This window comes from Dendropsophus ebraccatus, chromosome 2 (genome assembly GCF_027789765.1).
Source record: "Dendropsophus ebraccatus isolate aDenEbr1 chromosome 2, aDenEbr1.pat, whole genome shotgun sequence".
Lineage (NCBI taxonomy): Eukaryota > Metazoa > Chordata > Amphibia > Anura > Hylidae > Dendropsophus > Dendropsophus ebraccatus.
Genome location: NC_091455.1, coordinates 66,496,153 through 66,510,716, shown reverse-complemented (window position 1 = coordinate 66,510,716; position 14,564 = coordinate 66,496,153). Strand labels below are relative to the sequence as shown.

General features: G+C 41.3%; 1 protein-coding gene across 1 annotated transcript; it reads right to left on the bottom strand.

The window, feature by feature from the left end:
- Nucleotides 1–7,259: 7,259 nt before the first annotated feature.
- Nucleotides 7,260–12,327, bottom strand: LOC138784136 (histamine H3 receptor-like). The gene is made up of 3 exons (XM_069959650.1): nt 12,090–12,327; nt 10,859–11,025; nt 7,260–7,964 (listed from the first exon to the last, which is right to left on the bottom strand). The coding sequence occupies exons 1-3, from the start codon at nt 12,325–12,327 to the stop codon at nt 7,260–7,262; spliced, it is 1,110 nt and encodes a 369-aa protein (XP_069815751.1).
- Between the last annotated feature and the right edge of the window lie 2,237 nt (nt 12,328–14,564).

Below are 14,564 nucleotides of genomic sequence, written 5' to 3'. Positions count from 1 at the left end.
TATCTGTACTGGCAGGTCAAACAGCCAATCACTGGCCACAGGGCTGTCCCATCTTGGCCAGTGATTGACATTGACATGGGCATTTTCTCTGTGAAAGCAAGGACTGCACAGACATTGTTAACGATGTCCATGCACTTTTTGCTACACAATCGTCAAACCGTGTAATAGGCTCAGTGTACTACGGCCTTTAGAGGGATATTTATCAAGCAGTCTTACAGTAGAAATGTTCTTTGTTGCCCATATCAACCAATCAGATCTTAGCTTTTATTTTACCACTAACATATGAAAGTGGAGCTGGAAGCTGTCCCAACGTATCCTAAGCGACACGCTACAACTTGGAGACATTCCCTACACTAATAAAGACTGAACAGAACATGAGACAAATACGAAACAATTACCAAACAATTATGAGACAAGGACAAAAAATACTCAGTGGCAGGTGGTAAGCAAGCTAGGGCCAAACCAGGAGAGGCAGATACTAGCAGAAAGTCACTGGGAAATAAACAGAATCAATTTGGCAAACCAGAGGCAAAAAAACAGAAGACCAAAATATAGACCAAATCAGGAGGCAAACATGTAGTCAGGGACACAAGCCAAAGTCAGGAAACCAATGCTTCAGGATAGTGATCACAGGGTAGGAAGCAAGAACACAAGGTGAACACTAGAGCAGGCATCAGGCACAGTGAATGACTGAGTGTTAAAGGAAGCCAGGTCCCAGTCTCAGAGGCGAATGGGGCAAACAGACAACTAAGATGGGGGATAGGGCTGTCAATCACTGGCCAGGCAGTGTGTTAATGCAGGGCGTTAACCAGAATGTAATCAGTTAGGCCAAGACGGACTCCAACTACGTTCACACCAGCGAAATGCAAACATAACAACAACTAACAAGTGCCTAAATGTTGCAGCAGTGGCCAGAGCTCAAAACCAAGGGTTTATGAGGTACAGTCATGACAATGTTGTAGGAGAAAAGTCAGAATAAAAAAAAAAACTCGGCCCATCATCAGTTTCAAATCATGACCCTGTAAAGCAACTTAAAGGGGTTATCCAGTGCCTTTTATTTTAATGTTATGAATATACTCAGTATACATAAACAGATTTTGTCGACATAAAGTTTCACAGAAGTGAGGTTTCATTGTAAGATTGTTGTGTAGACAAGGCAAAATATATCATTAACCCCTTAAGGACAGAGCCTGAAATGGCCTTAATGACAGAGACAAATTTTATGAATATGACCTGTGTCACTTTATTCATTAATAACTTCGGGATGCTTTTACCTATCCGGCTGATTCTGAGATTGTTTTCTCGTGACATATTGTACTTTACATTTCTGGTAAATTGGACTCGATACTCATAACGAATCTTTATGAAAAAAAAACAAATAATGTGAAAAAATGTGAAAAACTGCATTTTTCCAACTTTGAAACTTTTTTGCATATACAGAAAGTGGATATACCACATAAATTATATATTAAATAGCATTAGCAACATGTCTACTTTATGTTGGCGGCATTTATTAAACGATCTTTCATTTTTTTTAGACAATAGGAAGCTTAAAACATTAGCAGCAAATTTCCAAATTTTCAGTAAAATTTCAAAATCAGATATTTTTAGGGACCTGTTCAGGTTTAAAGTGTATTTGAGGGGCCTGTATGTTAGAAAGCCCCACAATGCACCCCATTTCAGAAACTGCACCCCCCACACTCTGCAAAAGCATATCCAGAAAGTGTTTTAACCCTTTAGGGGAGTCACAGAAATAAAAGCTAAGTGTGTAAGAAATTTGAAAATTTTAATTTTCTGTGCAGAGATTTTATTGTAATCCAATATTTTTCATAATTATAAACCTATTACCAGAGAAATGCACCCCAATATTGATTGCCCCGTTTCTGCAGTTTATAGAAATACCCCATATGTGGCCCTATTGCGCTATTTGACGCAACCACAAGCCTCAGATATAAGGGAGCGCCTAGTGAATTTCAATGCCTCCGTTATATTTGGTCATTTCTGACTGTACCACTTCAGGTTGGCAGAGGCTCTGGGGTGCCAAAACCTAAAAAACACCCCTAAAGGGACACCATTTAGAAAACTACACCCCTCAAGGAATGTAACAAGGGGTGCGGTGAGCATCTGGACCCCACAGGTGCTTCACAGATTTTCCGAACAATATGGCGTGAAAAAAGAAAAATTTATTTTTTACACTAAAACGTTCTAGCCTTCAATTTTTCATTTTCTTAAAGGGATAAGAGGAAAAAAAAGACACAAAATGTGTAGCGCAGTTTCTCCCGAGTACGGAAATACCCCACATGTGGACATAAAGTGCCAAGCGGGCGCAGGACGAGCCTCCAAAGGGAAGGAGCGCCAATTGGCTTTTGGAAGCTGGATTTCACTGGAATGGATTTCAAGGGCCATGTCGCATTTACAGAGCCCTCGTGCTGCCAAGACACTGGAAACCCCCCACAAGTGACCCCATTCTAGAAACTACACCCCTCAAGGAATCTAACAAGGGGTGCAGTGAGCATATGGACCCCACTGGTGACGGGCACAAATGTGGAACAATGTGACGTAAAAGTAAAAAATTTCATTTTTTCACTTTCATGGCACAAATGTGCCCGTCATCAAGGGGTCCATATCCTCACTGCACCCCTTGTTAGATTCCCTGAGGGGTGCAGTTTCCAGAATGGGGTCACTTGTGGGGGTTTTCTAGTGTTTTGGCAGCACGAGGGCTCTGTAAATGCGACATGGCGTTCATCATCCATTCTAGCCAAATCCAACCTCCAAAATCCAAATGGCGCTCCTTCCCTTCGGAGGCTTGCCCTGCGCCCACATGGCGCTTTATGTCCACATGTGGGGTATTTTCGGACTCGGGGGAAATTGCTCTACACATTTTGTTTTTTTCCCCCTCTTTTAACCCCTTGTGAAAATGATAAATTCAAGGCTAAACCAACATTATAGTGTAAAAAATGTAATATTTCATTTTCACGCCACATTGTTCCACATTTGTGCCCGTCACCAGTGGGGTTCATATGCTCACTACACCCCTTGTTACATTCCTTGAGGGGTGTAGTTTCCATATTGGGGTCACTTGTGGGGGGTTTCAACTGTCTTGGCAACACAGAGGCCTTTTAAATGCAACATGGCCCCTCGAAATCCATTCCATCCAAATCCAGCCTTCAAAAACCAAATGGCGCTCCTTCCCTTTGGAGGCTTACCCTGCGCCCGCACGGCGCTTTATGTCCACATGTGGGGTATTTCCGTACTCAGGGGAAATTGCTCTACATATTTAGTGTTTTTTTTTTATCTTTTAGCCCCTTGTGAAAATGAAAAGATTAATGATTTAGAGTAAAAATTTTACAAAAATTACACTAAATGTTGGTCTAGCCTTGATTTTTTCCATTTCCACAAGGGGTTAAAAAGAAAATGAACACAAAACGTGTAGGGTAGTTTCCCCTGAGTACGAAAATACCCCACATGTGGGCATAATTTGCCATATGGGCACAGGGCAAGCCACCAAAGGGACAGAGCGCCATTTAGAGGCTGGAATGGAGGATGGAGGCCATGTCGCAATTACAAAGCTCCTGTGCTGCCAGGTCAGTAGAAACCCCTGACAAGTGACCCCATTCTGGAAACTACACCCCATAAGGAATCTAACAAGGGGTGCAGTGAGCATATGGACCCCACTGGTGACGGGCACTTACGTAGAACATGTGCCGAGAAAATAAAAAATACCATTTTTTTCATTTTCACGTCCCAAATGTGGCCGTCACCAGGGGGCCATATCCCCGCTGCCCCCCTTGTTAGATTCCTTATCGGGTGTAGTTTCCAGAATGGGGTCACTTGTGGGGGGTTTCTACTGTCCTGGCCGCACAGAGGCTTTGTAATTGCATCATGGCATCCTCTAATGGGAATGGCGGCCATACCTACTTAGCTGGGAAAAAGGGACAATTCTAATTTATTTGGGGGTATTAGGCCAATTATTAGTTTATAAGGTTGGAAATGACAGGTGTCCATCAAATTCAACCTGTGTTGATCCAGAGGAAGGCAAAAACCCCTCGTGAGGCAGACGACAGTAGCCTCATCACAGGGGAAAATTCCTTCCCGACTCCATATTGGCGATCAGAATAATCCCCGAACCAACGTGACCCCTGAAATAGGAATAAGGGACAGAATTTAGATAATGTAGAACCCCAGTGACGTGTAGTGCGCCTTGAAGCGATCCTGTATGCAGAGGCCGGGGGGATCAGGACAGGTGTCACACTGGAAAATGGTGTCCTTCCTGATCCCCCCGTTACCCCACACTCTGCACTTCTTCTGGGGTCTCCCTTTCTCCAGTGTGGGGGACGTCACCTGGAAAATGTTCTCCTGGTGCGATACGGGGTCCTTCATATCCAGAAGCGCTGGGTCCGCTCCATGGCTGCTAAATATTAGGGCTCTATTACTACTTCTGATATTTTCGTATCGTGCCGCAAGCTACAGTAGCTCGGGCAGCGAGGGACCAGAAGAGGGGGTGCTGGTATAAAAGTTATCCCCGTACAGGTGGTGACCTTTATCCAGCAGTGGGAAGATCAGTTCCCGGATGATCTTTCCACTTGTTCCGAGGATGGGGGGGGGGGGAGGGGGCATCTGGGGGCTGCATTCAGGTGTCCCTTCCTACATACACTCTAAGGGTACATGCACACTGCGGAATCGCGACAGATAACCCTTCGTGCATTCCGCAGTTGGCACCCGCCGGCGGAGTGATGCAGGTGCACGTCTCCACACGTGTCATAGACTCCATTCTATGCACGGGCGGATTCCGCTCTCCGTCCAACGTGTTCATTCTTTGGATGGATGACGGAATCCGCCCGTTCATAGAATGGAGTCTATGACACGGGTAGAGACATGCGCCCGCATCAGTCCGCCGGCGGGTGCCAGCTGCGGAATGCACATAGGGTTATCCTTCGCCATTCCGCAGTGTGCACATACTCTAAATCTGTAAGAGTACCCAGAGGTACGCTCACAGAGTTTGGAGAGTTTCACACCATACCGTCATCTCTTATTGGGACGGTACTGGCAGAAAAGACGTGTCTGGGGGGCAGCGTACGCTACGCTACCCCCAGATACGTCATTGGAGGATGAGGATGAGGATGAATGGAGGAAAGAAGGATCCCCCCATTCATCCTCACTGGCTGTTTCGGTGTCGGAGGCAATAACGTATTCCTCTGACGCCGAAAACACCCTGGGGGCCATCTTTATACGGGGATTGGTATATGGGGTATGTAGTGGTGTAGTGTCAAACTTTATTCAATGTAGTGTGGTGTAATGTAGTGGTTTTTTACGTGTTTTTTATTACAGTAAGTATAAAAAAAAAAAACCTACGCCAACAAAGGAGTTGCTGATAAATGTATTAGATAAGTGTATTACACATATCAGCCGCTAGAGGGCAGCAGAGAGCAAAATACGGAAAAAGCCGACGCTGGAGCCGAAAATAGCCGAGAGAAGCCGAACGTGACGTCACGGAGGAAGCCGAAGACCCGAACGAACATGAGGACGCTGCGAACCCGGAAGACGCCGATCAGGAGCCCGGGACAGGTGAGTAATGTACAAATACCTGCTCTGGACCCCTCGGCTACCTAGCTGAGGGGTCCAGGGCAGGTATTTACTATTTTATGGGACTCTGATCGCCGTGCCACCGGCCCGATCGCCGTGAACGGCCGGCCGGTCGTTCACGGCGATCGGGCCGGTGGCACGGCGATCACCATTACTTTTTACAGTAATGGCGGTCGGTGCCGTTCTCGGACAGCACCGACCGCCATTTTTTTCCGGGTTATCGGGTCACCGATGACCCGGAAAGGTTCCGATCGCCGCTATTGGCTGATCTGAATTGATCAGCCTATAGCGGCGATCGTAAGCACGGGGGGTGTTAATCACCCCCCGTGCCGACGAGCAGAGATGGCCTGCTATACATTATAGCAGGCCACCTTCCCCGACCGCTGTGTGTGAACACACAGCGATCGGGGAAACATCGGGCGTACCTATACGCCCGTTTGCGCTAAAGCCCACCCTGCGGGGGCGTATAGGTACGCCCGATGTCGTTAAGGGGTTAATAGTAATCCATCCTGTAAATAAACAAACAGCAGCATCTATGAAGAACAAGCACTGGTGACAAGGAGAAATCTGCATTGTGAATGAAAGGGGTACCACAAAGACAAAAAAAAATGTTTCAACCTGGGTTCACACTGTTTTTGCAATACATTTTTTTCATCCGTTTTTGAAAAAAACAAAAAACAAAAACGGATGGATTGTATGCATGTGTGCATCCGTTTTTCCATTGACTTCCATAATAAAAAATAAAAAAATCTAAACGGATTTTTTTTAAATTTTTTTAGCATACACAAAAATGTGGTCGACTGTGTTATTGTGTACGGATCCTTTTTTTTAAATTGGAATTCAATGGAAAAACAGATGAAAACAGATGCACACAAATTCATACGATTTTCCATCTGTTTTTTTTTTTGCAAAAATAAATGAAAAAAAGCATTGCAAAAATGTAGGGTGAACCCAGCCTTTTTAGTAACTGATATCAGTAAGTCATAAATTAATAAAAATCTCAAACCTTCCAGTACTTATCAGCTACTGGATGTCCTGCAGGAAGTGGTGTATTCTTTCCAGTCTGACACATTGCTCTCTGCTGCCATCTGTTTGTGTCAGGAATAGAGATGAGCGAACCGGGTTCGGGTTCGAGTCGATCCGAACCCGAACGTTTGGTATTTGATTAGAAGGGGCTGCTGAACTTGGATAAAGCTCTAAGGTTGTCTGGAAAACATGGATACAGCTAATTACTATATCCATGTATTCCACATAGCCTTAGGGCTTTATCCAACTTCAGCAGCCACCGCTAATCAAATGCCGAAAGTTGGGGTTCGGATCAACTCGAGCATGCTCCAGGTTCCCTCATCTCTAGTCAGGAACTGTCCAGAGTATTATCAGATAGAAAACCTCTCCTGCTCTGGACAGAGGTGGCAGCAGAGAGCACCATTTCAGACTGGAAAAAATACACCACTTCCTGCAGGACATACAACAGCTGATAAGTAATAGCAGACCTCCTAAAGTTATTTACAAATCTGTAAAAACAATTATTTTTTCTCAGAGTACCCCTTTAAGCCTAATTTTAGTACAAAATTTATTGATAAGTCCAAAAAATCCCCCATCTTTATTCACATAACTGCCTGTACTGTATGTTCCATTCCTCACAGATATTCAAATAAAATGTGTATTCATAAAAATCACAAGAATCTAAATTTCAATTTCTGAGACATTTTTACTAAAGCATCTCTAAAGCTTTTATGGCACAAAGGATATATAATAGGATTCACTGACGAATTAAGCCATAACATCCAACTTGTCAATTGGTTCCAGTAGGAGTCAACACAACTATCATGACAAGCTGCACGGATGGTCTGCACAAGTGTGTATGGTGCCCAACAAATGCCAAATACACAGACAAGAACAGTGAGAGACTGAGCGACTTTCTTATCCCTGGAAAGCTTCATAGCTTGGATGCTCCTTTCTGAAGAGGAGATAATACTTAAGGATGGCTGAGATACACAGCTCAGTGATTCGTGCCTTCTTTCTTTTCCATGTCTTATACCAGTTATTCCTGCACACATCCCATTGTGATCTGATGGATGAGTAGTTGATGACATTTGTTGCTTTTTCCTACTCCTCTTCCTGATATTCCAGTATATACTGAGATTAAAGGATGTTATAAATATTAATGGAAGAAAGAAATCAAAGGTTGATGCTCCAATAAGGAAGTGCCAGCTATAATAATATCCAGCAACACACAGGCCTTCAGGAATGAGTGGGTCACCATATATATAGTCCCATAAAATAATTGCTGGACTATATAAAAGGAAGGACAGTACCCAAACAGCAGCCATCTTAACTACAGTCTGACTATGGCTCTTCTGCTGAGAGCGATACACCACCTAAACAACAAGAGGAGCAATGAGGTCAGCACCAGATTCCAAATCACATATACTTTTTGAAACACGTTTTGAAACCCAACATAGATGTTCTGTGCAGAAACCGATAACCATCTATACTGAATTAAAAGTGTCACTGTTGTTACAACTTTCAAAATCTATATTACATTCAGCATGGAATGTGATATAAAGCAAGCTTGCAATTTATATTATTGTTTTTTAGTTATCATGCTGTGATGTGACAAAGTTATACTTACTTGTATCCAGGTCCAGTCTCCAGCTTTTTAGTATTGTGCTGGAAAAAAACAAACAAAAAAAACCCAGTCTAAACATATATAGTCTGACCAGTACAGAGTGTCAAGACTCACCGTGTCCGTCAATTTATTGACTGACTTCTCTGTGAGTGCAGATGACCAGGCCTTCCTGTGTTTCTTCAGGAGACTGGTCCTGGATACAAGTAAGTATAGCTTTGTTTTAACCCCTAGATGACCTAGGCTGTATCGGCTGTCATCAGACGACCCTGGGCATACCGGTAAGTAAAAATACCCCAAAGCCCCTCCCCCAATAAAAATTAAAATCACCCCCTTTTCCATTATACAAATAAAATGTAAAAAAAATAAAATAAAATAAACATGTTATATACCTGAGTGTGTGTAACTGTCCCATCTATTGAAATATAACAATAGTGTTTCCGTAAAGTGATCGGCATAAATGAAAAGAGGGAAAAAAACACCAGGATAGCAGATGTTTTGCTACATTATATGAATAAAAAAAATAATAAAAAGTTCTCAAAACGTCCGATCTACACAGCTATGGTACTAAGGAAAAATAGAGATCATGGGACAAAAATGACACCGCATACCGCTCCGTAGGTGAAAAAATAAAACTGTTATAAGAGTAAATATGGGGCCATTTTAATAATAATTACTTGTAAAAAAAATAGTTTCTGTAAAATAAAAAAAACAAAACAGAAAAGCTACATAAACATGCATATAATTGTTTTTGGACAGACCTATAGAATAAAGATATCATGTCAGTTTTACTGTAAAGTGCATTATGTAGACATGGGAACCCCTTTCAAAAGTTACAAAATTGAATTTTTCCCTCAATTTTACTCCATAAATAATATTTTTGGGGTTTTCGTCATACATGGAAGAATGAAAGGCGCCATTACAAAGTACACCTGTTCCTGAGAAAAACAAGCTTTTACATGGCCCTGTAGATGGAGAAATAACAGCATAATAGCTCTTAGAAGGAAAGGAGGAAAAAACGAAAATGTAAAAATGAAAATCGGTGCAGTCATTAAGGTCACTTTGGGCTTGGTCACAAAAGGGTTAAAGCATGATAACTAAAATAAAGTAAATTGCAAACATGCTTTATAATACATCCCCTACTGATTTACATTTTGAAAGTTACAATGAAGAACAAAAAACAAACAAATAATATTTCATTCTTAAATTCTTTGTGAGCAAAGAGGTCCAGATAATTGGCTGTAAAGGTCCATCGGTATATTCTCTGCATGTAAATCTATATCCCTATAGATTTTATGTGTCAATAATGAAAAATAATGTGAAATCTTTTTTTTTATATATATCATGCTCATGCCATCATCTATAATGTAAAGTCCACGGATTGGATATGACTTACCATCAAGCTTGACATGTGTCTTCTCTAGTTGTAAAGAACAAGACCAGCTGACCCGGTCTCAGAGGGATGATTGGTCGCATCCATTAAGGGCAGTGCAAAATGTCCCATGTGATCACCCTAATAGGTCCAATACCATCTGTCGCTATAACAGTGGACCAATCATATACTCAGTGCAGCCTCCATTGTCCACACCTATCAGCCCTGTATTGGCTCATCCTAGCCATGTGTGTGGCCTCCCCTAGGCTGCTCTATGAGCTCACTTAGGTGAGCAGAGAACGCCCCCTCAGCTATACTGTGCCCGCCCACAGTCATCATGGCCAGGCAATGTGGAGAAATGTCTTGTTCCAGTTGCCTCCCTGGGCTGATCTACAAGCTCACTTAGTTAAACAAAGAGCACCCATACACTATCTCTAAGGAATATTCAAGACAGTTATAATAAAAGCCTATACTGTACATGGCAAAATGAATATATGACTGTATTGCTAAGGGGTGCAATGATGGCAAGATCCCCACATGGCTGCTGGCCCTATGTCGTCTGTATATGGTGTCAGAACATGACACATACACATATATCTATGTGTATTCCACTTTAGAAGAGGCGACTAGAACAGGATGAGATACACATGTTATAGTAATCTCCATGTTGCTTCTCTTTCATTAAGCCGTATAAATTGCCTTAACACATAATAGTCCTCATGTGAAATTTGGTGGCGCCATACAAATAAATATATTTATTATTATTATACGTCCATCAGCAACTCATAGGTCACTCGTTGGTCCACTATAGTTATCAAAGGTGACACTAATAGATAATAAATGTAATAAAAAAGATTGAATTGCAGTAAGAATATGAGGCACAATGGAGCTCTGCGAGGCACGCACCACCAGATGAAGCTCTGGTCATCTGTTCTAGTCGCCTCTTCTAATGTGGAATACACATAGATATATATGTATCTGTCATGTTCTCACACCACCATGTTTTCAAACAGGGATGGGGAACCTTTGGCCCTCTATGTCCATTGTTTTAAAATAACGGCTATTTGACTATTTGAACAAAGTCTTTCTGTGTTTCCAATCCACTCCTGGTTTTGGTTGAAAAATACTGAGCAAAAATACTGCGTGGGAACATAGCCTAAACATTATTTATGGTAATTTTTAGAACCAGTTTTGAAAAGAAAAATCAAGGTTATGGAATATATAAAAAGATGGGAATAGTAAAATATGATACAGAGGAAATGTAAATCACGTACGGCCAATGTTATGGAGAGGAACCGATCATAACTGATGAGAACAATATTGAAAACTGAAGCCGTGCACATAAGGTTGTCAGCTATCAACCACACTTTGCAGAGAACATCTCCAGATGTCCATTTTCCAGTCAAGATGTATGAAGCACTCACAGGAATAGAGAATGAACCTAAAAGTATAAAAAATAAATCAGCATTAACTCACAACAGCTGGGTCAAACAGTTAATGATATGCCAAACAAGCAATTAAATTATCCTCTAAACATGGTATAAAATTAAAGAGAGAAATAACTACAACCATATTATCTATTTTAATATTGATGTTACATTGTACACTGTAAGTGCAAATTTACTATTCCCCTTAACGAGGTTATCCAAGATAATTTGATAATTGGGCATCCTATCGAGGCTGAAGGGGGCATGTCAGCAATGTATACTTACCTGTCCTGCTTCCCCACAGCTGCTGCTTCCTAGGCCACCTGTTATCTACCTCAGACCAGCCATTTCCAGAGAGAGTGACATGTCACCGGATGTTTTTAAAACATTGACAGCGGTGGAGAACAGGTGGTCAAGATCTGGCAGCTGCAGGGGAGCAGGACAAGTATACATTACTGACATGCTTCCCCAAACAGGGTGCCAAATTATCAAATTATCCCGGACAATCCCTTTAATTCTTGCATTACAATGAAAAAAAACAATTGTTAATATGTATAGTTAAAGTTAAAGTATGTCCTTTTAAAAGACTTTAATTTCCTATGGTAATACAGAAATTACAATAAGGGTGCGTTCACACATACAGTATCGCAGCGGATTTCATGGTGCAGATCCGCAGCAGATATGATCTACATAACTGAACACAGCATCAAATCTGCTGCGGATCCTGTACGTGTGAACGCACCCTAAAGAAGAAAACAGTATTAGGCTATGTTCACACCATTTTAATTTTAAATAGCAGTCGTTTTCAGTCTTCACAGATTTCTATAGAAGTCTATGGAAACAATGGCTGTTGGTTCAAATAATGTATAAAATACCAGTCGCTGTTTACAGTGGCTGTAAATTAACGTCTGTGTCAAAGGCTGTTCAGGCATGGTGGGAATTGTAGTTTTTTAACAGCTGGAGGGCCAAAGGTTCCCCTTCCCTTTTTTAAATTATAGTTATAAAACTAGTAGAAGTATTCAGGTATTCATCCTTTGGTCTAAATAGGATGTTACAGACATTTTATCCAAAAACTTACCAATGAAAAAGTCACAGATAGCCAGATTAAGAAGGAAGAAGTTACTCTGGGTTCTAAGCCTTTTGTCTATAATAAACGCTAGAATGACAAGAGTGTTCCCGAGAACGGTGACGGAAGTAATCAGAGGTATGAAAATGTATAGGAAAATCAATGTGCCTTCAGAGAACAGAGCCTCCTCGTCATCATTAGAAGAGTTCCTACTAACATTAGTAATGCTGGACAGGTAGACGACCTCCATTCTAAAGGAAACGATCATACTCGCTATGTAACTGTGACCTGCCAGATGTAACTACAGTATAAGCCAGCCACGGCTACATTGTGCCACTGTTTTGTAGATGACTGGAAGGTTCTTCATTTATATGATATCATTGTGGGTGGGGGCTCCTGGATTGGCCTTACATCATAGTCATTACATTTAGAACATATGTAAAGATTGCTCATTTTAATATTGGAAAACAAAATCTATATATATTTATTCTATTATCTTTTTTGTATTAAATGTATAAAATAAAACAATTAAACTAATCTATAATATTAAATATGAGTCCTTAGAGTCAATGCAGAATAGGAGCATGTGCTTCCCTTGTGTGTCATATTCCCTTCATTATTATAATTATAGCAACAGCAGTCATTTTACAATGTCCTTTGTGTGAAATTACTTCTTGTCTCGATCTTCCTGTTCTTGAAGCATGACTGACAAATCCCCAGGTACTATAGACAAGGCTCATCTGACAGATCACCCATGGGATGCTATTACTAACTCAACAGGGGCATTTTTTTTTTATCCCAAGACATGATGGCCATTATTCACTTATTCTTTACCTGTCAGAATTGTTAATCCACTCGACAAGTGAGACAATCACTCTGAAATCACCATCCACCAGGGAATAATATCAAGAAAGACATAGGTGATTTCTTTATTAAGCCACTACAGTCAGGGGTACTACTAAGGTGAACCCAATAACCAGCCGGGCTGTTACAGTGTGAGATTACCTTGTCAAACTACAAACCTCTCAAAGTTAAATATAAAATCTTTTAATGCAGGCCTATGGTTTATTGGCAGAATTTGTTGCAGTCACAAATGTTAACACAAAACAGTGAAACTTCTCTGACATTTCAGTTCTGACACATACTCTGTAAACAAGCCATCTTTTTTGACAGGACCACCTATCACATTTTAACCCCTTCACGTCAGCAACACGCATATATACATTCTAGCTGCAGATGCCCCTTGCGGCAGGAACCTATATATGCGTTCGTAACAATGAGGGGCTTTAGATGTGTGCGAGACTGCTGCAGTGTGAGCGACTCCGCACACATCAGTGTATCCAGAGCCGAGGATAATGACAGGCAGCTGCAATCCCGCAGCTGTTTATCATTAACCCCTTGAACGCCGCAATCTGTAGCGATCGCTGTGTTTAAGGAAGTCAGTGACAGGTTAGGCACCTGTCACTGACTGATCAGGGCCCCTGCAGCCTATTGCTGGGATCCTGATCTTTTGTACCATTGGGGGGTGGGGGGTGGGGGGGGACACTTTCCTCTGTCCTGTCGGATCGCCGCTAGTACTGATCTTTGGTATGCTATGGCATAGCATAGATCACTATATGCAATCTAATGATTGTATGTTTAACTGTAAAATAAATGTGTAAAAAAAGTGTAATTAAAAAAAAGTTTTTAAAAGTATTTAAAAAAAAAAAAAACCTTATAACCCCCCCCCCCCCCCATAAAAGTTTAAAATACCTCCCATTATAATGCCCATTATAAAAATAAATATATGTAAAATAAATAAAATAAACATTTATATTGTAGCAGGTGGAATTGTCTGATCTGTGTGGTGAACAGCATAAACGGGGAAAAAAAAACATTTATACATTTTTCCCCCAAAGGTAATGACTGGCAGCTGCGATCCCGCAGCTGCTTGCCGATAACCCTTTAAATACCGTGGTCTATAGAGTTTAAGGTACTAAGTGACAGAACAAGCTTTTCCCCGCGTCCCAATCGCTTGTACTGACAGACGGGGGTAAGTCACTTACCTCCGTCCTGTCGGATCGGCAATCCATGCATAGAGTCTGCTCTCAGGCAGGCTCTATGCATAGATTGCCGATAACACTAATCTATGCTATGGCATAGCATAGATCAGTATATGCTATCTAATGATTGCATGTTTAAAGTAAAAAAAAAAAAGTATGTCCGGGTATCAAAGGGCTCTGTCTTGAAGGGGTTAAATTTATAAAAAGCAATCCAAATTTTTCTTTTAAACAAATGATACTAATAAAAACACAAACACAAAAAATTAAAAAATTACACCCCAACCAGCCCAGTAATTGGCATAATAAAAGTGTTATGGCTTTTAGAGGGGGGGAGGAACATTGAATTAATTTGACCTGGACATCCGGGCACCAATGGCCTTGGTTATGTAGGGGTTAAAGCAATTTTGATAATCTCAAAGTAGTTTTACTTTATTTGGCAGGTGTA

Excerpts from the sequence above, each read along its gene's own strand:
- LOC138784136 (XM_069959650.1), bottom strand. The coding sequence starts at position 12,327 with ATGGAGGTCGTCTACCTGTCCAGCATTACTAATGTTAGTAGGAACTCT. Across the intron at positions 11,026-12,089 it reads TATCTGTGACTTTTTCATTG|GTTCATTCTCTATTCCTGTG; the intron begins GTAAGTTTTTGG and ends TTATACTTTTAG. Across the intron at positions 7,965-10,858 it reads TCCTCTCCATAACATTGGCC|GTGGTGTATCGCTCTCAGCA; the intron begins GTACGTGATTTA and ends CTTGTTGTTTAG.